We start from the raw sequence: 25206 nt of genomic DNA on the forward strand, positions 1-25206 counted from the left end.
CCATGATCCGTCATCTCATCCTTTCGATCGAATTTTCGGCACCTCTCTCTTTGGACCGTGATGACTGATGATGGGGCTGTTGGTCTCTGGGCTGGTCGGGTCGATGCGTTGTTACGTGCATATAATCCCAACCGATAATCCATACAGCAAATAAAAGGAAGGATAAAAACGTGTCATACCTACATATAAATAACACAGTATGGGGTTAGTTGGTACATACGCCATCCAGCACAGCAGCAACCAGGGCTGGCTATATTCCGAGTATTGCCTGTCCTCGTGGCTGGACGGCCTCATGGGAATTTTTTCATGGATTCGTTGGTTGATTCCTGTTGTTACTGTTGTTGTTGATGACATGGGTGACCTGTGAACTGTGTGCTTCCGCAATACACAGCGCAGTGCCCCCACTCACCACGAGGAAATTGACACACATGGCTTGTTGCTCCTGTTGCTACCACTATGTGTACCCGGCCCTGTGGTGCGGTTTTCCGCCTTTACCCGAAAAGAATACAAGCCAGCATGCTTTCTTTTTTCAGCCCAAGAGAAACGGCTCCATATCTTTGATGTTGTACCTCACAAGTCGATCTTTCTGAGATAATGCAAATGGTAAGGTAGGGCTCGAGATCGTCCACCCGAGTTGTTTCGGGGGCCATCTTTTCTCGGGCCTTGCCGCGCTTCCCTTTTGGCTTCCAGCTTATTCCCTTGTTCCCTTGCCTCCACCTCCGCTTTTTTTTGTATCAGATGCAGTTGGCTGTATGGCATGTATGTCGGGGAGTTGGGTAGAGATACAGCACCCTTGTTTCTTCTCGGTCTGGGCTGGTATGGTTGTGTGTGTGCCTATGTAAGTTCGGCTGGCTTTGACCGGTTCGCTTGAAGGTAAGGTGTGCCGCACCCGAATACTCCGTTGAATGTATACACATAGCCCCCCGCTCTTGACCTTGTGTTACCCTCGGCATATGGCATACCCAACCCGCGAGCGACAAAGCTTGGCGGTTGTTGTTAATTAGTTAGTATCACTGCGTCGAGATATGCGGATTATCATGCAGACTGCCCGGCCGTCAGCGGGATGCGTCCTGCAGCTAGGAGCAAGAGACCCTTGCTCGTGAAAAGACTGTCTGACCTCCTTCGCTTTGAGAGCTCGGGTTGAGGTAATTGAGACGCGATCACGACGAGTGGGTGGATGGGTGAAATCGAGGAAAGATTGGGGCGGTTATGTCCGATGAGCGGCAATGTGAGAGGAAGAAGGGGGCGGACGATGGTCCGTGGTTGGTGGCGTAAATGTAATTGTATGTGCAGATGCCGGTGGATGGTTAACTTGGGGCGGTGTGGCTCGATGAGACCTGATGGGATGGACACAAACTGCTGTGTAAGTATGTTGTCCAATGCTGAATTGTAGATCTGGGGTAACAGGGCTGCTATGCTTCTGGAATCTGGGCAACTGGGAGAGATCCCCGCATCTTGGGGGTTGTTCCAGACCGGTGAAGCTCTGGGTGACATTGGTCGCGGCTGGTGAATAATGTTTGTTGCGGCTGGTGAATAATGTTTGTTTCGGCTGGGCTTTGGGAAAAGGGTAGGATGTTGGACATTCTCTATCTGGAGGAATTGTCAGTGTTGGGATTGGGTTCAGTAATTCGTCTGTAGTGGCTGACAAGTTCAGGTCCAATGTGCCAAGATTGCGAGAGCATGAGGTGAGGTATTTCTCATGTGGTACAAGAATGTAGCCATCCATGCCTTGTTACAACGGACGAGGGGTTCGGGGTGAGCAGTCTGATATAATGCCAGTATACACTTGTGTACGCTCTGCCTCGGGTGTATCAAGTGGTTGCACGGCTGGTGTCGGTACTAAGTTGATCTTATGTGGTAAAACTGCAAAGGAGGATATGGGAGTTCCGCAGCTGGCTGTAAGAGTAGTCAGCATTTGACAGCCGAGTGGTAACGGTCACACTCCAAACAGAAATGAGAAGAAAGGGCTGCAGCTAGACTTTGGGCAAGAAAATAGACCTAAGCATTGCTTCCTCGAGACCACACTGTCAGATCAAGTCGAATTCTTGTTGTCCAGATCAACCCCAGCGCCTCGGTGTAGCTGATAGTTTTTGGGAAGTCTCGCTCTTCGCTGGGAGCTTTCTTCGGTCGGTATGCAGTTCGATGGCAATTCTGCGCCCGGGCGCGTGAATGTTGCGGCCGATGAGGTGGGTCCGGAAGAGGCTAACAGAGACCGGAGGCGGACCGGTGCACTGACCACCAATGCTGGCATAGTCAACTCATGACTTTGAGGTTGGCTCCCTGTACGGTTGAGTACATCTCGAAGGTCTGCTGGACGTGTTTGAGCTCGGTTGAGGGTCGATTGATGGTGTTTTCCGAGGTGTGTCGGTGTCTTCAACCTCGTACCTTCCATGGTCGTTAAACACTCAACTGACAATGACGCAAGATACCTGCTACATTGGCCATGAGGCAGGTGCGTTCCATTATGTGAAGAAGGAAGCATCGAGGATTGGGTAACCTGGCAAGAGCAATGTGGCATTTCAGGCCCGAGATTTCTAAGATGAAATCCTGTTTGGACATTCTCGAGTCACCAAACCTCCCAAACCTCTTATTCACGAACAAAGCGCCGGGGACAGCCAACATTTAATACGCATCGTCTCATCCTTTCCCATTCCTTTCCAGCCAATAACCGACACAGAGGTGTACTTGGCGCCTATCACGCCGATCTACATGTCTTCTGTGGCTCAAGTACGTGTTCGTGCTAGTCACTTGGTTCTCAGCGATGCCAAACGAGTGGCATGAATGACACGGTGCGTGATGCAGCATAACCACCGTTGCCACCACCGCGCACGATATCCGGCCAACCGACGATGATGCCGACATCAGGAGGCCGAGGAAAGGAGCAAGACATTAACGGGCATACACACCCTTCACCAACTCGCGGTGTTGATCCATGCCAGAGGTCAGCTAGCAGTGGCAATCTCTATGCACCCAACGTACAAAGTAGACTAGGCTGGCTTTCTTCTACCGTCATAAAATCAGCACTCTGTCTCGAACAGAGCCCCTCGAATAATGCCTGTGGCCCACGATCCATCGGAAGAGAAACCGTCAACCACGATCGGAACCAGTATACAACACCAAGCCCCGGGGAGCATCACTTACCATTCCGAACAACTAATGACGACTTCAACGTCATTCATCTTTCCTGTCTGCTGCTTTCCACGTCCACACCTCCCAACATGAATTCCACCAATCTCTCGGTTGTTAACACCCTCAACTTCCAAATCGGGCCGCCCGCATACAACACTCTCATGCAGCCCAGGCTTCCCTCCCTCTCGACTCCTCGCCGTTCTATTCCCCTACTGGACGAAGAACCATTCGAGAATTAGATTGCCGGCAGCAGCACACACTCATACTTCACCAAGACGGGCTGGCTGCCAGTGGATGGTCAGAGGTGCTTGCCTGCCCGCTGCCGCTAATAGGGTGTGGCATGCAGCACGCCAGTTCGCAGCAGCAGCGGCTACAACACATGTGCATATGATGCGTGGAGTCGAGGTGGTAGTGGTGGTTCGTATGAAAGGGTAGGTAGGTTTGCTCAGCCCAGGACTTGTCTTGGCTTGGGCTATACGATCGAGATGGTATAATCGAACCACCATCCAGTGCCGGCAGCCTGGTGGGTGGGTATATTGGCAGATTGATTGCGTGGGTGTGTCGGATGGATGGGATGGCAGGTGGGTACGCGTTGTGAAACCTATATTGCGTGGATGGCCGTTGATAGCTGCTGTTGCTAACCGACGGGGACGAGCCCAAAAGCTGGGGATGGATCGTTCTTCACCCACCTTCTAGGCCGTTCTCCCCATACTTGCTTCTCGGCCTCACTGGCCACACTCAACCACATCTACCACGCAGCCACCCTTTCTACAAGACTTGTATTGAACGCCACCAACTAGACAAGTTACGGGTACCAAGATACGGGTACAGGATGCGGGTAGCGTAGGGCCTTGCCCACGCACTTCCCACCTCTCTCAACCACACCTCCATCTTCCTCACACCACTGGGCTCACGCCCCCCTCCTCTTCTTCCACCCAAACCCCTCCCTTCTCCGCCGACACTGCAACTGCTCCCGTACCCGGGTCCCATCTCTCATCACATACCACCTCCAGGATCCGATCCGATTCAATACACCCTTTCTCGGCCTCCTCTCGCTCGGCCAGGGCTGGTTACCGACAGGTACACTAACCCCGACACGATAGATCTTGCATGCAAGTTTGCTGCAGGATGCGGGAGGAATTATGCAAAGTGGATTACACTACCATTGGGGGGCCAGCTAGACAGTGTGTGAGATATGTGTGTGAGCTGACGTTCACGGTGACGTGCATGAGTTGGAACCCACTCATCCTGACGGACCTAGACCGAACTATATCAGGTTTTGATTGTAAGACAGTTCTCTGTGGGCGGGTACCATCGGACCGGGGATTTGAGATGGGGAGATCTAGATCTAGTGTAGATGATGTCTTACGAGTTTGATGATTGAGTTTTCTCGGCGATGAGGGGACGGGGGTTGACATGTGGAGAAAGGAACTACCGTATTCTGGGGGAGAGAGGGGGTTTGTGAGGTGAGGGGAAAGAAGGGGTAGGGGATTCTAGATTGGTGGAGGAGTGGATACCAACAGTTCGATCATCCGCAGGTGAGTGTATGTATGTTGTCTCTAAACTGAGTAGTATTGCGCGGTTAGAGGTGGGGGGTTGGGGTGGGTGGTTGGTTGTTGGCTTTCTACTATTGTATGTATGGATTCGATCCATCCACTGTGTGGAGTTCATATGTCTGTGATAGAGTGTTGTTTTTCGCTTCAGTTCATCGCTTATTACTGGCACTTGCGAGGTTTTTTTGTGGTGGACTGATTAGTCGGGAGCGAGAAGGGGGGGGATGGCGGGGGAGGGAGTATACTGTCAGTCAGCACTTTAATCTGACTTGTCATTTGTGTCTTTTTCGTATTGTCCCCAGTGTTAACTAGTGATGGCGTACAGATATATAGAAAGAAACCCCCCCAAAAAAAAACCCCGGTGAGATTTTAGAGGGCGGTTGGCATCGGGAATGAGACAGACAGACAGACAGACAAGAAGTTTGTGATGGGAGTACCTTACCTTGGAGCAGCTATTCGGGAAGAAAAAAAGGATCTTGTGTGGTCGGAATCCTTGTTTGACAACGAGACAGGATTCCCGAGAATGGAAAAATCGTCCGAACATTCAGCCTAAGCCAAGGAGGGGAGGGGTCGGGGGTGTTACACGGCAGACGGATAGCTAAAAACATCAAAAAACACACAACATCGAGGATTCCCCAGCGGTCACCCAACCTGAGTCCTGGTTCGACTCTCAGCCATTTTGAAAATGAGGGCAGAGCGGACGAGATACCATATTTTTTTTTCCTAGCTAGATATCGTCGTATGTGCTATCCAACTCTGGAATTGGGCCCTTTTGCATCCTCCCGTTAATATCGTCAGACAACAGACATGATGAATTCCCGAACAAATCCAACAAGTTTGCTGTCCCATCTCTTTCGCTTATTTGAGGGATGGATGTACGAAGAAGATATTCTCGGGTTATAATTCAACACATCAGTCCTCAAAAGCCACACGGAGGTGAGGAACAAAACAAAAAAGCAAAACACAGAAAAAGATCTAGAAGTAAATAAGTCAGTAGCACCGCAGCAAAATCTTGACCCCATCACATCATCATGATTCTCTCAGTCAAGTAGCTAAGGAAAGACAAAAGGTCAACATCAATTATTCCAAAACACAGATACTGAAAAGGCATCCCCCATGTATCTAACTCGGCTTTCTCTCATCCCAAATACAGCATGTCTCTCTCTGCCTGCCACGATCTATCTCGTATACATCCAAAAAGCTGCGAAAGACTAAACAACAAACAAAGATGCTATTTCAATTAACTCCACGCTTTTTTGGTTATCATGAGCTTTTCAAGCGGACCAAAATGCAGCCTTCACACAAGATTTTCCCCTCTTCCCCTGATCACCTCTCCTCCCCTCCACACCCCTTTTGCCGCTCTTTTGCCTTTTCTTTTGTTTGTGTGTCCAGCCACCCCAGCCAAGTCATAAACCGTCATCAGCTTTGGATCTTGTATGTACATCTGGGTCGTCAAAGAACCGGCTGTCAATCTATGCCGACGCGGTGGTGGTGGACTCGAGGGTGGCCTCGACAACAGCCGAGGGCTGGATCTCGACCACGGCGACGAGGTCCTCGGGCTTGACCTCGGCGATGTAGTTGCCCTTGCCGTTGTAGCCATTGTAGCCATTGTAGCCATTGTAGCCATTGTAGCCATTGTAGCCACCGTGGCCACTATAGCCAGGGCCGCCATAGCCATTGTGACCAGACTTGTGCCCTTCATTGCCATAACCAGGGCCGCCATATCCAGCCTGGTGGCCACCATAGTTTTGCCCATCGTGTCCATACTTGTTCCCATCATGACCGTACTTGTTCCCATCATGACCATACTTGTGCCCTTCGTTACCATAGCCAGGGCCACCGTAGCCAGACTCATGAGCGCCATATCCAGAGCCGTGCCCACCGTAGTTGTTGCCGTCAGGGCCACCATAGCCAGAACCGTGAGAGACACCACCGTAGCCGCCCTGGCCGAACCTGTGACCGTCGTGACCATAGCCAGAGTTATGACCGTCGTACTTGTTGCCATAGCCGTCATTGCCGCCATAGACAGAGCCATGGCCACCGTAGTTGCTGCCGAAACCATTGCCGTAGCCGTCGTAGTTGCCATGGCTGTTGTGGGCGCCACCATAGCCGCCGTAACCACTGCCGCCATAGTTGCCACCGGGACCGCCATAACCGGAGCCGTGACCGCCGTAACCGGAACCGTGGCCACCATAGTTGTTGCCGTTCCCATAGTTGTCACCGTGTCCGCCGTAGTTACCGAGCCCACCATAGTTGTTACCGCGGCCACCATAGTTACCACCAGATCCATAGTTATTACCGTGGCCACCGCCATAGCCGCCGTAACCGCCACCGTACCCGCCCTGACCACCATAGCCCCTCTGGCGGCCATCGCAGTTGTCATAGTTGGGGCTATTCTGGTCACAGTAACCCTCCGAATCATAGCCAGAAGGTGAGTAGCCAGCGCCGTAGCCCCGACCACCACCATAGTTGTTGCCGCCATAGCCGCCATAGCCGCCACCACCGTAGCCCTTGCCACCGTGCTTCTCGATCCATCCGGGGGGAACGGGGCGGAGGCAGCGGATGCGGCCGTTGTACTTCTTCTCAAGGTCGTAGCAGCCCTTGAAGAGGATGCCAAAGTACTGGCCACCGCACTCGAACTTGCCGTGCTTGTCCTGAAAGCCACCGAAGGCGGCAGCCAGACCGTCAACGTAGACGGACTTGCGGTAGTCGGCTACTTTGGTCTTGAAGAAACGTGTCAGTAAACCAACAAGCAAGCCTTGATGGGGCAGGGAGGCTTACATCGCAGTTGAGCTTATTGCGGTATTCATTACCGTTGTTCTTGTTGCAGTCGCAATTGTCATAGACGGTGAAGTCGCTGTAGCTGGCCAGATCCGTGACGGCAGTCAGGTTTACCGCAGGAGGAGGGATAGTGTTGATATCGAGCTCGGAGGGAGTTGGGGCCGCTCTGATGCCGTGGGCAAGCACCAAGGCCGCGAGGCCGGTGCGGAGGGTACTCAAAGACATGACGCTGGTACTCAGAATACTGCTCAAAGAAATGAGGAGAATGCGAGGCTGGTTGACTGGATGAAAGAGGGTGATGGAGGAATGAGCTGATGGAGGCCTGGGAGAGATACTGGGAGCCGGAGTTCTTATGTTTTGGCTTTGCCCCTATCTTCGCGCCTCATGTGCGGATGGAATGCCCCTTGACCTCATCTCAGCATCATGAACATGACTCTTGGGTTGCTATGGACGAGAGTCCGACTGTTGATGTCCACGATGTGGAGGGGGCTAGGGGATGGGACCATGGTTTTGCTGTCAAGTTTGATCATGGAACACGAGGCCAAGATTGAGTCCGCAGACAACCGATCTGTCGAGTGGTGTTTTCCCTGAATTGGTCCCTGACCGAAGTTAAGTCGTCCCCGTGGCGTCGGAGGTGCGAAAGTCAGAAGAATGGGGACTGAGATATGGCGAACAAACTGGATTGGCCGCTAAAGTGCGGAGGGCGTGGTGCCTTAGTGTTGGTTTCCTCGCGGCGGTTGCCGCCAAAGCTTCAGTTGACTTCATGATCGTGGTGATAGCATTGGTTGCCGTATGCACTTATTTGAGTCAGCATCTTCTGGAGTCTGCCATGACAGAGGGGATGTCCGAAGAGAAGAAAGCGGTCTCTGTGATAAGAGTCCTTCTTGACGGCAGTCTCTTTGGTAGCTCTTTCCTTCTCTCCACGATGGCTCCTTCCCTGTCTGCGGGCTTTCCCTCTGTGCTCTTTCATTGTCATTCCACCGTTCCTTCTTGACCCTCACGGCTCCTTCCTCCTCTTGAGTCTTCATTTCCCTTGGCTCCTTCCATTTCACATACGGTACCGGGAGTGTGTATAAAGTGTGCCAACATTACCTATCTCATATGTAAGTAGGGTACACGCTCCACACATCAATGCTGCTCTGTTCTGCAATCCATCAATCCTTCCCCCTATCTTCGTATCCATCATGTCTCAATAAACCCCCAAACCCCATAAATGTCAAGTAAATCAAGAAAGCAAGCAAGAACCCAACCCATTACCAATCCCAAGCAAAACAAACCCACCGCTAGACTCCAAACCCAAAACTCCAGACCATGCCCTCTTCTTCACTCGACCCATCCCACTGTCGATTCACGTAACCTTACAAAGCAGCTCCGCCTCCAGAATGAACTTTCCCTCCTTGTACTTCTCCGAGCTTTCATACGCCCTGTCATACTTCCACCCCACCACATCCTTGCACTGCCGGCACTGTATATCCCTCACGACATGCCTCCCCGTCGTCATGTTGCGTTCCGAGGGGTCGCCCGTCTCGACGTTGACGACCGTGTTGAAGAGGTAGGCTTTGCCATGTTGGCCGCGGAAGTTCTGGTGGTGGGAAATAGGCGAGCGGTTAGCGAGTCCCCTGTTGTACAAGGAGGGGGGTGGGAGAAGGGACAATGGAAGGGGAAGGACATACCCGCGAAATGATGTCATGGGCGTTAGCCAAGTGTGCCTTACAGTTCTTGCAGCCGTAGATGACGTCCGAGTTGAGGTAGGTGTTGTATGTTAGGCCCATGGTTGCGGTTTTGGGGGGGCGGCTCCCTTGGACCACTCTCCCTGCCTAGCTAGCTGGCGATGGGTAGCTTGATTTCTTGTGTCTTGTTTTACTTTGGCTATGGCTGTTGCTGGCTTGGGCCGATATGGATGTGGTAGTTGTTAGCGACGGCGGTATTCTGTGAGGTGCGAGCAGGACAGATAAACACGAATAGACAGGCGGTAAGGCAGCACGAGTCGACAGCAGGCAGGAAAGCACGGGATCTGGTTCGGATATCGGATACTGGCTCTCTCGAGTCAACACCTCGGGATCGGGGATCGCTATCGGGGGCGTCGGGAGTGTCGGGGATTGGGCTACTTCGGCAGCGGTAATGAACAAGTGGTGAAACAGACGACAGTACAGGTGCAGTAGATATCCCAAGACAAGGCAAACAAACACAAGAGAATAGTTGGGAAGTTATCACGGGACGAACACCGAACCTTGATGGATAGGATGGAGAAACAAGCAAATGGCAAGCAAGTGTAAAATGACCAGCGATAAGACAAGGGCGCGTGGGCACACCTGGCAGCGTTGATAAAGAACGAGGTTCCCAGTGAAGGCCAAGAGTGACCGCCGCATTTGGGGGAACGCCGGAACGACGTCACGAGCGTTAGCCCCCAGGCGGAGCTGTTGGGTGTTGTCAAATGCGGGGTCGACTCCTCTCCCTGTCACTGGGCAGCATGCTGAGTGCCGTGTGACCCCCTGAATGGTAACAACAACACACCGAAGAGAAGCTGAAATGCAACCGTGGAATGGAAATATAGATAATCAAATATTTACAATATGAATGTTGTTGTGTGAGATCCAAACTATTCTTGGTATCTATCTTCTCATCATCATCAGGCTTGTCTAAGCCTTTTACTTCCTCTCCTGAATCGCTGCGCGATACCTCGGGTGAGCACTAAAATCGAATCATCCCAACTCCAGAAAAACAAAGAAAAAATATGTACAAGGGAATGAAAATAAATATGCAATGTCTCCTACCTCCTCTCACTCCCCTTTCATCTCCTATCGTGTAACTACCACGAAAAGGCCTCCTCCACAAAGTCCACGGCTCCGTTATACTGCTTATTTCTCACTGCCCGCCTGACCTCATCGCTCAGCGCGCCTGGCCCGCACACAGTCACAGCCATGGTGCCGATCTGGTTCTCCATCTCCATACCCAGCAGTGTGTCGATGTTGGGCCGGCCGGGGAACATCTGTACTGTCGAGCTGGGGCTGTGAATTTCCTTGGTCGAGCGAGGCCTGCTGACGAACAACATGATCTTGAGAACCTCGCGGCGCTTCTCCATGGCCAGAATCTCGGTCATCCAGGGGCGAATCCATTCGAGGTGCTCAGGAGTCTGGATCACCCAGACCATGATGACCTTGCGAGCAGCAACAGTCCCGTTGTTATAACCAGCGACGAGATCACGGACGTGGGGAACGGCCTGGGTCACACCAACACCACCGGCAAAGAGCATGACTGTTCCGTACGAGTGAAGTTGATGAGAGCCGCGATAGGGACCCTCGACAAGACAACGGGTAACAAGCTTTCCGTCGGGGTTGGCGGCCGCGCGGCTGTAGAGCGCACCAGTGAAGCCGGTGCGGCCACGGATGATGAAAGAAACAGACGTCTTCTTCTGATACAAGACATCGTGGCGGTCCATCGGGAGACCCTTTTCACCGTCGAGCTGCTCAGCTTCGTCGCTCCAGGCTACGGTGAAAGGGTGAGATTGCCAGAAACCGATAGATGGCATGTAAAGGTAGGCGTGCTGTCCGGGCCGGAAATCCCAAGGGCGGGCCATGCTGACAGTCACGCGGCAGGCACCGCCAGGGAGAGCCTCAACGAGAGTCTTGGTCCCACCGGCTCCAATGTTGCGATATCCGACACGAAGGAAACGGGCAGCACGGTCAAAGATCCACAGGGCACAAACGGCGCAGAGATACTTGAGCTGTGGGAGCTTCTTGAGGTCGAGGTGGTACCAGAGACCAAGAACCGCCAAGATTGCGAGGGCGATATGGGCAATCTTGAAGGTCTCATAGTAGGCGTGTCTGAAAATGCTGGATGCCTGAATGCAAAGGGCAATCATGGCACAGGTCGACTACAGAACTTTGTTAGCCATGTTCCTCGATACATTAGATCCAAGGTAACTTACAATGAATCCCCACATCAGAAACTTGACGGTGATGGCAGTGTTGAAAGCAGCGCTCCAGCCGTTCTTGGAAGCATTGCCAACCAACCAGGCCACTGTGTGGGCAACAGACTCCAGCATGACAATACGCCCAAACCAGCGGTGAAGAAGATTGAAGGTGTCGAAAGAGATGCCGAGAAGATTGATGAGAGGGTTGTTACGGCCAGCCATGAGGAACAGAGGGATCATGTTGACAACAGCGAGGTATCCGGTCCTGTTTCTAATGAGTGCCGCAACCTGACCAAGAGGGCCGGAGAAGTCGATGGTCATGACGCAAAAGGCAACGTTGGTGCCAAGGTAGGCCAAGAGGAAAAAAAGCTGAAGACGGGACGGAAGAGTGCCGACATTGAGGGCCGAGCTGATCTGGAACTCGCGGTTGTGCCTCTTGCTGAAGATGGGTGCGTAGAGGATGTTCCTCTGGAACCATGAGTAGTTGTGGGATGGCTTGGCGAAGTATCGCTGTTGGTCGTTGTGAAGGCAGGTTACCGTCCTGACGTATCGGACCAAGACTGTGGTAACTCGCCAGATGAGCAGGGCTCCCGAGACTGCACCCAGAACAATCAACAAGTAATGAGAAAGCATCTTGTTCACGACAGCATGATCCACGCTGCTGGTAGCTCCCCCCGCTGCTGCTCCATGGCCCCCTCCACCTGCCTGCGCGCCAGCTGTGGCATTTCCCGGAACCGATACCGACATGTTGAATCCTCCCAAATTCTGTCGAGTTATTTGGATGTTCCTGTCTCCAACAAGAACTGAATCGTGCTCCACTCTATCCTAGTAGGTGTTGTTTGGTAAGTTGAATCGCAACCTATGTCAAAGGTTCATCTGATGTCGCTGAATGCTGTCGAAGCTGTACGGGCCACCGATTGTTTTGCCGAGTAGAAAAGAACGAATGCTGTGGTATCCAGATTCCCTGTCCAAGTCCTGCTGGAAGGTTTGAATACCTATTGTTGAGTGGATTGAGGTGGTGCTCAATGGGATGATGATCAAGGAACGTTGAGCTGCGTGACTGTGATTGCTGATTGTCTGTCTGTCGTCTTTTTCCCAGTACCCCGATATCTCGCTTTCTATGTGGAATGCCAACCAGATGTGGGCAAAAAAAGAATGAAATTGTATGTTTAAACCACACAATGCGTGCCTCAAGGTCGCAAGGACAGAAGAGAAAGCTCTCGGCCAGTCAAGGGAGAGTGTTGATAGCAATCAAAGGGGGTGGAAAGAATGAAATGCAAAATCAATGCAGGCTGGGTGGTGCAAGGGGAAAGAGAAGGAAGTCGTCCAAGGACGAAAGATGATGGCAGATCTAGCCAAGAATCCAAGAAACCGGGGGACTGGGAGACAGATGAAGGGAGAGACGATGAAAATTGAACGGCTTGTCGACATGGGGGGGTGCGGGAAGCCCGCCAGGGGGCAGCGACCCCTCCTATTTCCTAATTGGGCATCTTGCACCGGTCCGTACTGACGCGTCCCGGGGCTGGTACAAGATGGTATTTTCACAATTCCACGGCTAAACTTGCACGTTACAGCGAAAGATGGCGCTGCTGATTTGAATTTCAATACCATATCTTACCATCCGATCCTGTCTCACCACCCAGCCCCAATGTTCACCTTATGATCCTCGACAAGAATCGAGACCCGACATCTGTCTTGCTCCCAGACCAGACATGGCCGCTTGCTGCAACAAGCTCGCCCTGCTTCTTCTGCCAAAGCTCGGCTGGAAGCTGATCCCAGCAGAACCACTTGACTGGATTCCTGGAGACATATGCTTCGTAATGGTGGTCCGTCCGCTCATGCATTGGCCACCAGGCCTCCTCATCCTCCACAGCGCAGCGCGGCGGTGCGAGTGCAAACAGGTACGGGATGCCAAGACAACCCACGAACGGAGCTTCGATTGGGCAAAGGTGAAACGCCACAGGGGAGACCATCGCCTGGGGTTGTCCCTGTGCTGATCCAAGTTCCTCAGCACATCACCTCCTCCCACCACCACAAGAAAAGTCCCTCGGCCAGACTCCCAGAAAATCCAAAAGCCAAGCCCGGCTAGGCATCACGACATAATCTCCTGTTGTTACGGGTCTAGCTACATCAGGTAAAAGATCCCACAAATATCGAAAAACAGTCAAAACACAACAAAATCAACTGTATTTTTGTGTAAAGCTAGTTAACGAATATTTTAAATACTTCTCACTATAAAAATTAACGCTATTTATATTTGTAAGCCTAGTTATGCGAAGATATTAGGTAAAAGCTTTGAAGCTTGTATTATTAAGTTTTATTTTTCAAGCTAATAGCTACTGAATTAGTTATTACCTTAGTTATTAAATTAGTTACTCATTTATGTAATTATAACTTTACTTATGTAACTTATATTCTAATATTTTTTAGCTGTAATGTATACTAAAATATTACTTACATTAAATTTGCAGACTTTTAAATTTTATTTATATTTATTTCACTTTAATTTAACTGACTTTTAGCCTTATAAATATATGTAGTTGTGTCTGTAAAGTACTCCTTGTGTTTTGTTATGTTTTTCGACAGAAATACTAAAATAAGTTAGGCTTGTAACGAACAACAACTTCGCGGTGATCCCTAGTCAGGCTCCAAGCTCCGTTCCGCCACTTATGATCTGGCCCTCCTGGAGAGAACACGATTGAAAAACGGGGAGCCCAGAAGGAGAATACCGGTGGCTTTTTTTGCGCTTATAGCTGTCCACAGCCATGCCGCCTCACTGCCTATTGCCGAGTCTAGACTCTCGCTGTCCCAACCAGAGTATGACAGTAACATCTTTGCATCAATCCAGGGACGGTGACACCACAGGACAAAAAAAGAGACAATAATAGGGATCCCAAGTGAGACCAACCCTACCGGGCCGCATGTTTTTGTTTGTTGTCAGTTGTTTCCAAACCGATGACTCCTGTTTAGAACTTGCACACAATCGGTGCATTATCTTTCCAAATCGCAAAGCCTCATCCTCATCATGCACACTCTCCGCGCCTTTTCAAAAGATGCTGGAAACTCCAGCCGTAAGGCGGCCGTTGAAAGGGACCTGCTTGCCTGTCTGCCCAGCAAGCAATGCGAGGCGGCGGTGCAGCGATGCAACCTGGCCTCTCATGATGGCCCGGGGAATGGGTCGGGGTTGCCCCACGCAAGCAGCCGTTTGAGCGTAGAGACGATAGTCGGGATAGCAAGTCAAGCTTTTGGGACAAAAAATTGAGACAAAACACCACCATCTCTCTCCCTGACGTACCTATCCAGATCATTGGGGAACTCTCTCCTAAACTTTCACCAACTCTAACATCGGCGGTTTTGTAAATCATCATATCTTGTTGTAGTGTATTCGGGTAAAGTTGTCTCTCAGCTCACATCATTCAGTTTTCGTGAACGAACGGCTACCCACACCATCGGAACGGTCATGAAACATTGGGCTACACTACATCCGCGGGGGGTTTCGATAGTCGTGGATGTGTTCTTCATTATCCAACATCACAGCCTTGAGAAGCGGGGTATTGCGTCAGCGTTCAGTCAGTCAGCCATGAACCATCACCAACCTATCCACCTGCCCTTACATTGCTGTGTGTGTGAGGAAATGGCCCGAATAGCCTCATGCAGTTGTCCACCATGTCTTTGTTTTCTGTTGTTTTCGTCATATCCCACCACCTCCACTACACCATTCCTCACCGTAAGAAAGTATCCGGTTGGTGGAAACCTCTCCTGCTACTCCTTCTCCGTACCTTGGCTGCGGTAGAGACACCGCACCCACCCACCGTACACCCAACTGATCAGCCGTACAAAGCGAGATGATATCTGTAAACCCCAATTTTGTAATATCCCATGGTTCACACCCTTTCCTCAAAATCTCACTCAGCAAAAGGCGGGCCGGCAACCCGCATAATCATCATCACCAAGGATGTCGAAGATCTCAAACAACCCCACCACTACCCATTGGTATCACGGAGATCATATCAGATGAGCGAGATGATGATATGAGCAACGGCATGGATCTAAAGCCGGGCTTTCATGCCTAATTGATACCAATAAACGGAATGTGGGTTGGGTTGACGGGCAGCTCCAAGCGAGATGGCTTCAGTGTTTCAGGTTTCTACCATGTCCCGCAGTTAGAATTGATACCTAACCAACCGTTACCATGTGACGATGAGATGGAGAGTCTGATGGGACATTCTCTACGACGATACGTATCCAATATCTTCTCACACCACATTTCTTGAAAACTTCATTACAATTATTCCCTCTGTACAGATATGTTCAACGGTCCATGATGACCCTCTATCCTGTACCAGTCCTTGGCAACCTGCATCACACCTAGTCTATTAAAAAACGACTCCAGGAGCCCAAACTCCAAAAGACTGCTCAAATCAATAGGCATTCCTTAGTTTCTAACAATATACGTCTCACCAACCGCATCATAATGTACGCATGTGAGGGTCTGAGCTCACTCTTCCCATCCAAACAAAATCACACACCCATAGTTATAATCCCAAACATAGTTCCAACCCCATCATGCAATGCCATACCTGCCCTCCCCGTCTTATTCCCATCCAAACCAAGCTCGTAGCGTGCTCAAAATCGGCCAAATTCAAACATGGCCCCATCTCAAGGTAGTAGTAGTGATAGGTCAGAGAATAGACAACTCATCATCACTATCATCAGTCGCGCTATCCCCAACCCCCAACGACACTCTCGACGGCCTCGCCGGCCGAAACCTCGCAGGCTTGTTCCTGTTGAGCCAACTGTTCGTGCTACCTCTCGTCACCAACACTTTCTTTCCTGAACTGCTGCTTCCGTCCAAGTCCATCCCTAGCTCATCACCACCTCTGGTGATCGGTCTTGATAGCCGTCTTGGTCTGGCCGAGAGGAGGCATTTCGGAACAACATGGCTTAGTTTGGTAGGTGATGAGGGCGGTTGGTCAAACCCGTCGTCGTCGTCGTTTTCCGGGAAAAGGTTCTCTTTGTTGTTGTCCTCAACTTCTGATTGGTCGTTTTGCTGGGCTTTGGAGGGGAAGGGTTCCGTGATGGGAGAGGTTGGGTCCACATCGTCGTCGTCCTCTGACGCTGAGGAAGAGTTGGGTGCTGTGCCCTGCTCAATGCTGTCTTCTTCCGTGGCAGATGGAGGTTCTTCATGCTCGGAATCATGCTCGCCAAAATCCACCAGATCTTCCGCGTCGACATCATTCTCATCACTGACTTCATCCCCATGGTGGTCCTCTTGACTCTCCTCCTCAGAGTCCAACACCTCCCCAATCCCTGCTGATCGTGCCGCCATCGAACCACGACCAACCCCCTTCTTCCCCCCCACCGTCCCAGGCGTAGCAGCAACCCACTCACTAATAACATCATCCCATTTGATACCCGAAAAATTCCCCCTCCTCCTCCCCCCCTCCGGAACCGGCGTAGCAGCCGCGTTCATCTTCGCTCTCAACCCCTCCGCAAAAGCATGATCCCTCATGTTCCCCGTACTTTCCGCCACGCGAAACGCCGCATCAACCTGGATATTACTCAATGCCCCCCTGGGCAAATCCAACTTCTGAAGCTTGTCGCACAGCTGCAAAAGATACATGTGCGTGTCCAACCTCGTCCCACGAACGCAGTACTGCACTATCGATGCCAACAATGCGATGGTGGCATCATACTGAAGCATCAGACTGGCGTTTCCCTTGCAATTGAGCACACCCCTCCATGATGACTCTATCACCGCAGAAGAGGTAGTCGTGTCGACGCAGAGAAAGGAACAAAGAGCAAAGAGGTAGGTTCCGAGCTTGCGACCTTCCTTTTTGCGATGTCTGAGTTGTTTGGTGCACGTGTCTACCACGTATTGCACCCTTCGTCGGATGGTGGATGTTCGGTCTGTTGATGACGAAGCAGCTGCCCCTTGGTCCTTTCCTTCCTGGCTGAGAAGAACAACAGCTCCGAGTGCTCCGATGGCGTCGACGAGTTGACTTTGTGGTTTGCCGCGAATGCGGGTTTGAGCAACGCCTCTTGGTCGGGTTGGTGAGGCATGGTCGCAGAGAAGTGTCAAAGTGGTGGTGGCCAGCTCAACCACATCATCGCATGGCTTCATTTGTGCTATCCGGGCGATGGTTGAATGCCATAGTTTTCTGAAGCCTCCCGTCAGAATCCACTCTGATGGTAGGAACCCACCTGAAAGTAGTGAGGCTACTTTATTGGGTGTAAGATCAGTGCTGTGACCCAGCGTGTGGATCACTCGTATGGGATGTAATGCTTGACAATGATCAAAATCATTGTCCCTCAAAGCTGGTCTTGGGTACTGGCGGAATATGAATGTATCGATCAGCGGCATGAATTCATTGCTCGGTAGGTATTCGTGGCATAATCTGATCAGCAAGCTCACTATGTTGTCGTCAAACAGTCCCTCTTCAGCAGCTTCATGAACAATCTGTATGCTGTGAGCTCGTACAGCCAGACAGAGATTCTTCCAACCTTCAGCAGGCCCTAGGGCTTCCAACTCGTCGTATATTTCGAACGAGACGCCGCAGTCTTGTGGTTCTGGTTGTGAATCCTGATCCTTTTCGATCTCTTTCTTCTCCCAGCGTATGTAGGCTGGTATCTTCCGGAGACACATTGCCATCAGAGACCTGGGAGCCGCAATATTCTCAACGCGATCCGGCCTGGTCTTTTTCAACAATGAATCCAGGGCTTTGACGACATGATAAAATAGCGCAAGCCTTTCGGGATCAATAGATGAACGAAGACGGGCTAGTTCCTCGTCAAACCTGCATCTCTTGACGCAATTCGAGTGGCCGCAGACTGTTACCTCAATTCTATTTTCTTGGATAACAGGAGAAGACTGCTCATGGTTTCTGATGCGGCGTAGATGTGGTGTTGGGAAAACGGTATCTTGGGAAGGCCTGGCTCCTGGTAAATTCCGTTGTCTTACTGTACCATCTCTCGGGGGTGTGGTTGTCGCTGATGATGAATCCTCGGCCGGTGACCTTTGCGATCCTTTCCGAGAGTATTTCCGAGTCATTCTCTTTTTGGTCGAGTACTCTTCATCAGACTCGGGATATCCTCTGTCCCTCTTGCCGAGCACGACACTTTTCCGTGGCCGGCCTCTTGTTATTTGGCTCTGCTGGGGCTGTGTTGAATCCGAGTTGCGCCTAACTGCAGCCTTCCGTTCCTTGATCTTTTTGAGAGCGGTGATATGGGCCAAGAGAGGACGGAGCAAACGGTGGCATTGTTTGGCAGTCCATAGCCCCTGCATCACGGGCGCGGACGCCCTCATTTGTTACCGTTATAGAGTCTTGATTTTCCAAAAGATATAAAGCGTAAAGTATTGTATTTATGTACGAATAGGCATGGATAGCGATCGCAGCGGCGTGCGTAATAAGTCGTGTAAGTCAAGTCGATGAGATGCCGCGACGAATGAATGAAGTGGATGTTTTCATTCGTTGTCTGGGGTCAATATGTTTACATCATCCCCGGATGCGGCCTAGCGTGCCACCCAGGATTCTGGAAAGTCGCCAACCCGCCAAGTCTCCCGCACCGCATCGCTGATGCTCAAATCCCGACTCGCCCGACTCGTGCCGAGAGGCGACGAGAGGCCCGTGTGTGGGGTACTTGGATACTTGACTCAGTGGGTTGATCACTGAGCCGGCATTGTTTCCGCCCCGCCCCGTTAGGCCGGCCTGAAAGCTGCATCATAGGTTGCCGGCAAAGAAAAAAAAAAGTTAGAAGAATATTCAGCGCAAAAAAGATAAAAAAGAACCCCTCATCAGTTGGCTCAGATCAAGCGAAAGAAAAACACAGTCCTTCTGTCCGCTATAGACTGTCTCTTCCTTCCCTGGACGCCTGTATATTCTTCTGATTGGGCCTTTCTTTCCTTTCCTTCCAATTCCTTGGCTCGACGCTCGACACTTCCAATTTTTTCACCCACTTTTTGCTTCGACAGCAAATCTCGAAATACCAACCGCTGGAGGTCGCACCCACATCTTTATAGAACACATTCTACAGCCGCCTTGTCTTTGCTCAGCATTGCATCCTTGCGATATCGGCAACTTAGAAAAAGAAATCAAGTCAACATGGCTGACGCAACATCCACCACTGCTGCTGCTGCCCCTCCGAGTATGCAACCCCTCACTTATATGATGATGGTGGTGGTTCTGCTTGTCTAACACACGAAAAACTTACAGAGGAGCCAGTAGCCGACGAGCAAAACGTCGAGAAGCCTGCCGAGACCCAGACCGAAGAGGTGGTGGAGGAGGAGGAGGAGGAGGAGGAGCAGCTTGAAGGTGTGTGACCACCTACCCACCTCATCTACACTATGCCATCCTCTCTAACCTTCCTGTAGACGCTCCCTTCATCGTCAAGATCGTTCTTCCCCATGACGATAAGACCTTTGAACTCCCGGTATGTTGTGTGGTGCCATGTATGGCGCTGGAGGCAGTATGCTAAACAGAAGCGCAGGTGTCACCATTGGAACAAATCCACGAAATCAGACAATCGATCATTGAACACCCGATTGCTGTACAATACTCGTGTTTCCACCTCGAGCACAATGGGCAGCGCATCAACGACTTCATCAACGTTTCCGATGTTGAGGGCCTCGCCAACAATTCAGAGTTGCATGTGGTGGAGGACCCATACAGCGAAAAGGAGGCCAGAATTCACTTCATCAGGGTCAGGGAGTTGATTGGGGCCGCTGGGGACCGTACCGACACGGTACAGGGCATCCTGTCGGGTGCTTCGGTCTTTGACGATGTGGTAGCCGAGGCTGACAAGCAGGCCGGGGCCGAGGTCGCTGTCCAGGAGTACAACTTCGAGGCGGGCGTGAGCCCCTCCATTTTGCTTCCCAAGGAGCACGAGGCTGCGCCAAAGACTGTCAAGCTGATCACCTTGTCCTCATGGAACCCTCCTCCTGCGCCTCTCAGGCAAAAGGGCCACTTGCTTTACCTGACCATCACAACAAACGAGGGCGAGCAGTTCCAGGTTACCTCCCACGCCGGTGGTTTCTATGTCAACAACTCTTCCAACAGCAAGTTCGACCCATCACCGAAGCAGGACAAGAAGGCTGGTGTTATTTCGGCCCACTCCTTGTACACTCTTCTCGAGAAGCTCTCACCATCGTTTGCTGAAAGCTACGAGGCCTTCCAGAAGTTTGCTAATCGCAAGGATCCCCTCGCCACTTTCCAGATCGGCAACACTGTGCCATCCGCCCCATGGCTCGTGCCATCCACCTCCTCACCTTTGGTCGCTCACATTGCCGACCCTACGAGATCACAGGAGACCTTCCTCCTCGGTGGTGCCGAGAACACCGACTCGCTCCGTGATTGGAACGAGGAGTTTCAATCTGCCAGAGAATTGCCCAAGGATACCATCCAGGACCGTGTCTTCAGAGAGCGACTTATCGCAAAACTCCACGCTGATTACAACGACGCTGCTGCTCGCGGCGCCGTTCTCGTTGCTCGTGGCGAGGTTGCTCCTCTCAACCCTACCGAGGGCCGGGATGCGCAGATTTTTGTCTACAACAACGTCTTCTTCTCGTTCGGAGCTGACGGCGTCGGCACCTTCACCAGCGAGGGCGGCGACGAGGCTGCCAAGGTTGCTACTGGCAAGGACGTTTTCGGTGTGAAGCTCGTGAACCAGCTCGACATTGACGGTCTTTACACTCCTGGCACCGTTGTCGTTGACTACCTTGGCAAGCGGATTGTCGGTCAGAGCATAGTACCTGGCATCTTTAAGCAGCCCGAGCCTGGTGAGAACCAGATTCACTACGGTGCTGTTGATGGCAAGGATGTCGTTGCTGCCGATGAGGCCTTTGCCCCCGGCTTTGCGACGCTTGCTAGCTATCTGCGGGTCAAGAAGCACGCCGTTTGGGACAAAGAGAACAAGCGCCATGATCTCGAAGCCAGTGTTGAGATGAAGGGCCTTCTTGGAACCGACGGTCGCAAGTACGTCCTTGACTTGTACCGCATCACCCCCTTGGATATCCAGTGGATGGAGGAGGCCAGCCCCGAGGGTGCTGAGTACCCCCACCGCATGACTGTCCTCCGTCCTGAGCTCGTTGAGTCTTTGAGCAAGCAGAAGGCCCGCGAGTATCTCAGTGCTGAGGTCAGCAAGCGTGACTCTAAGAAGACCAAGGAGGTTAAGGAGGAGGCCAAGGAGGAGGCCAAGGAGGAGGCCAAGGAGGAGGCCAAGGAGGAGGCCAAGGAGGAGACCAAGGTGGAGATCAAGGAGGAGGAGGAGAAGGAGAGAGAAGCCAAGGAGGAGGGTGCCGAGGAGGCCGAGGAGAAGAAGGAGGAGGAGAAGACTGATAGGATAGACATGTCTGGCTTCAAGTTTGCCCTGAACCCCGATGTCTTCAGCGGCCAGGTCCCCCAGACCGACGAGGAGAAGGAGGAGATGGCCAAGGATGAGCAAGACGTCCGTGATGCTTGCAAGTATCTCACTGAAACCGTCATCCCCACTCTCTTGCGCGACCTCAAGGAGTCAGATATCAGCTTCCCCATGGATGGTCGCTCTTTGAGCGCTCTCCTCCACCGCCGCGGTATCAACATGCGCTACCTTGGTAAATTGGCCCAGAAGAGCGTTCCGGAGACGACCGACAAGGAGGAGAAGGTTGATGGCGATCGTCTCAAGTGCTTCCGCGAGGTCTGTGTGCGCGAGATGATCGCCAGAGCGTTCAAGCACATCGCTGCCAAGTACCTCAAGAGCCTGCCCTTGTCGCTGACCTCGGCCTGCTTCGCCCACCTTTACAACTGCCTTCTCGGCTTTGGTCTCAACCCCAAGCCCGAGGCTGAGATCGACGAGGCCTACCGCGCCCTTTTCAGCGATGCTGATCTTGCCTTTGAGAAGGTTACTCCTGAGAGTCTCAGGGAGGAGGTCCAGCACGAAGTGGCTCGCCGCTTCAGATACACTCTGGCCGAGAACTGGTACACCGAGGCCAGGCCCGTGCAGCTGCTCCGTGAGACTGCCCTGAAGCTCGGTCTTCAACTTCAGGCCTCCAAGTTTCACTTCACCCAGGCTGAGGCTGATGCTGCCGCCGCTGCTGCTACGCCGGCGCCTGCGCCAGTCCAGACTAACGGCCAAGCTGCCGCTGAGTCTACCGGCAGCAAGAAGAAGAAGGGCAAGAAGGCTCGTGATACTTCCCCATCCAGCATTGTCTCGACCACAGTCCCGCACACCTTCAGCCCGGATGACTTTGTCAACGTGGTGCCCCTCATCAAGGACTCTTGCCCCAGGAGCGCCTTGGCCGAAGAGGCTCTCGAGGCTGGCCGTCTCTCTATTTACCAAGGTCAAAAGAAGATCGGCGAGGACCTCCTTCTTGAGTCCCTCTCTCTCCACGAGCAAATCTATGGCCTCGTCCATCCCGAGGTTGCTCAGATGTACCACACCCTTTCTCAGATGTATTTCAATCTAGACCAGAAGGATGCGGCCGTCGAGCTTGCCAGAAAGGCTGTTATTGTGAGCGAGCGGACGCTTGGCATCGACTCGGCCGAGACGGTGTTGAACTACCTCAACTTGAGTCTCTTCCTCCACCAGCGTGGCGACAGCAAGATTGCTCTCGTGTACGCCAGACACGCGCTTGACGTGTGGAAGTTGATTTATGGACCGGACCACCCAGACACCATCACGACGATCAACAACTACGCGGTGATGCTGCAGAGCATCAGGGCCTACACTGAGTCTCGCCGGTGGTTTGAGGAGTCTCTCCGGGTCTGCGATCAGGTCTTTGGCAGAAACTCGATCAACTCTGCCACTCTTCTTTTCCAGCTCGCCCAGGCTCTTGCCCTCGACCAGGACGCGAAGGCTGCTGTTGACCGCATGAAGGAAAGCTACAGCATCTTCAAGGCCCTCTTGGGTGCCGACGACAAGAACACCAAGGAGGCCGAGCACTGGCTTACGCAGCTGACACACAATGCTGTGTCTATTGCCAGGCAGACAAAGGAACTTGCGGCCAAGAGGGCGCGTGCCGGCTACAAGTTCACCTCGAGCGGCGTCGGCGTGGGTTCGGTCACTGGTGCGCCCGCGCAGCTTCCTGGCGCCAGGGGAGCTGCTCCTAGTACCAAGGATAGTCGTAACATCGATGAGCTTATGAAGTACATTGAGGGCGGTGACAAGAAGACCAAGGGCGGGAGCGGTGGTGGCAAGAAGCGCCCTGGTAAGGCCAACCCCAAGAGACGGGGTGGCGCTTCCGGCACTGCTTGAATCTAGTTCTTGACGTTGTCTCGCTGTTCTTTTTCCTTGTTTCGGGTCTAGCTTTTCCAGCAAGTTTGGTGCGGGAAAGGGTGAGGGGGGAAACTTTCTCGGGAACAAAAAAGTTTTTTCCATCTCTTATCATCTTCTGTCACTGTATAAACTCATAGGGCAATTTTTTTTGCTTCCTTTCTCCATCACTCACACGGGGCGTTGGATGAAGACACATAAACATGGCTCTTATGCACAAAGCTCTTGCACTTATTGTCTTTTTTCTCTTTTCGTCGTCATGGCACTTGTACATATTTTACTGCTGGAAAGGCTCAAAACAGGCAAAGGGGAAAAAGGGTATTTTATTGATGAATAAAATGGGATGGGGGTTGAGGGAAGGAGGGAGACAAAACATCATTGACGCAAAGCGAAAAAGGTGGAAATGCAGCGATGGATGATGGGAAAATTGGGAGGGGGGAGTTTATTTTTTGGGGGGAGATATACAAGCGGGAAAATAAATGAGAAATCTTCACTCTTACAGACTGATGTGGCTTTATTGTTTGGGATTTTGTGGTTGTGAGGTTGGGCGTGTTTTTTTGGTGGGTGGTGGCTGGGGGAGAAGAGTGGTAGGTTTGTTGACAGCCCCTTTTTTTTTTAAGGATACTCCTGACTGGGAGGCTGGCAGGTTTTATTTGGGGGGCTGCTTTCACATGGGAGCTTGAGGAGAGGGATTGTCTTTGTTTGCATTTTGATAGAAGGTCTTGGTTTAATTACTGCAGAGTTGATTCCAGTACCTGCAGAATTTGTTGCCGACTTTGACAGGAGATGGCTCGAGACTCGATGCTCTGACAAAGTGTGGGCAGCTACCAGTGAATTAAGTTTGAGGCGCAACCCCTTTCCTTGGTTGACTTTTTTTTATTTTTTTTTATCTCTCACAAGATAAGGTGTCAGTCAAGTGGATATCTTGGAGATTGCACATGGGACACAAAAAAGTTATTGATTTTATTTTTTTGAACTTTTGGGGACGAGGCTGGGCAGAGAATAAAAACAGGGAAAGCAAACAGCCACTTTGCCTGCCTGCCACCTCTTTTTTTATCTCCGGATTGGTGAGGGACGACTCCTTTGATGACGAACAAAGTCGACGAGGATTGCACGTGCGTTTCCACAGTTGCCCCCACTGTAAGGGCAAATTCATGACTGTGATTGGTTGAGTCGAGGGGTCGCGCGCCTTTGAATCGCCCGACGCGAAAAACCAGCGTTCGTGTGGTCAATTAAACAATCGCCCACCTTCACCAAACCAACACCAACAAAAGTGCGCCGACTCGACCAGTCCGAGGACTCCTTCGTCATTGTCTCCCAACGAAGCAATCGCGGGATCGCCCCTCCGACCACTCACACTCCACACGCTCCTTTTTATACATTTTTACTTTTTTAACTTGTTACTGTCGATCAAGTTGAAGTTTATCACGGAGTACTCCCACCAGTTCCTAACCCCAGTGCGCGTGTCGCATTCAAGCAAGCTCCGAGCGACAGCTAGAAACCAGGAAGCAGCATCACCCACTCCCACTCCCAACCGCAAAAAGCTCTCTCCTTGAGCTCTCCTCAGCTGCCCTGCGGCTCAAC

General features: G+C 51.8%; 6 protein-coding genes across 6 annotated transcripts; 1 reads left to right on the forward strand and 5 right to left on the reverse strand.

Annotated features, from left to right (window-relative positions):
- Nucleotides 1–834: 834 nt before the first annotated feature.
- Nucleotides 835–3497, reverse strand: QC764_705620 (uncharacterized protein; the record flags this gene model as incomplete). Its single annotated transcript, XM_062950216.1, has 5 exons — nt 3142–3497; nt 1647–3000; nt 1406–1586; nt 1118–1356; nt 835–982 (listed from the first exon to the last, which is right to left on the reverse strand). Exons 2-5 carry the CDS (start codon nt 1724–1726, stop codon nt 835–837), a joined length of 648 nt encoding a protein of 215 aa, XP_062796198.1. The 5' UTR covers nt 1727–3000; nt 3142–3497.
- A 2657-nt stretch (nt 3498–6154) lies between these two features.
- QC764_705640 (uncharacterized protein) lies at nt 6155–7688 on the reverse strand (the record flags this gene model as incomplete). Its single annotated transcript, XM_062950217.1, has 2 exons — nt 6155–7405; nt 7464–7688. 2 exons carry the CDS (start codon nt 7686–7688, stop codon nt 6155–6157), a joined length of 1476 nt encoding a protein of 491 aa, XP_062796199.1.
- An 842-nt stretch (nt 7689–8530) lies between these two features.
- MOH1 (protein yippee-like moh1) lies at nt 8531–9799 on the reverse strand. The gene is made up of 2 exons (XM_062950218.1): nt 9137–9799; nt 8531–9045 (listed from the first exon to the last, which is right to left on the reverse strand). Exons 1-2 carry the CDS (start codon nt 9233–9235, stop codon nt 8812–8814), a joined length of 333 nt encoding a protein of 110 aa, XP_062796200.1. The 5' UTR covers nt 9236–9799; the 3' UTR covers nt 8531–8811.
- Nucleotides 9800–9992: 193 nt separating this feature from the next.
- Nucleotides 9993–12921, reverse strand: QC764_705660 (uncharacterized protein). Its single transcript, XM_062950219.1, has 2 exons — nt 11392–12921; nt 9993–11337 (listed from the first exon to the last, which is right to left on the reverse strand). Exons 1-2 carry the CDS (start codon nt 12121–12123, stop codon nt 10273–10275), a joined length of 1797 nt encoding a protein of 598 aa, XP_062796201.1. The 5' UTR covers nt 12124–12921; the 3' UTR covers nt 9993–10272.
- A 3136-nt stretch (nt 12922–16057) lies between these two features.
- Nucleotides 16058–18682, reverse strand: QC764_705670 (uncharacterized protein; the record flags this gene model as incomplete). The annotated part of the gene is made up of 1 exon (XM_062950220.1): nt 16058–18682. One exon carries the CDS (start codon nt 18680–18682, stop codon nt 16058–16060), a length of 2625 nt encoding a protein of 874 aa, XP_062796202.1.
- A 290-nt stretch (nt 18683–18972) lies between these two features.
- Nucleotides 18973–23604, forward strand: CLU1 (Intracellular distribution of mitochondria; the record flags this gene model as incomplete). The annotated part of the gene is made up of 4 exons (XM_062950221.1): nt 18973–19521; nt 19590–19688; nt 19748–19806; nt 19864–23604. Exons 1-4 carry the CDS (start codon nt 19479–19481, stop codon nt 23602–23604), a joined length of 3942 nt encoding a protein of 1313 aa, XP_062796203.1. The 5' UTR covers nt 18973–19478.
- Nucleotides 23605–25206: the final 1602 nt, after the last annotated feature.

The sequence above is a fragment of the Podospora pseudoanserina genome (assembly GCF_035222485.1).
Source record: "Podospora pseudoanserina strain CBS 124.78 chromosome 7 map unlocalized CBS124.78p_7.2, whole genome shotgun sequence".
NCBI lineage: Eukaryota > Fungi > Ascomycota > Sordariomycetes > Sordariales > Podosporaceae > Podospora > Podospora pseudoanserina.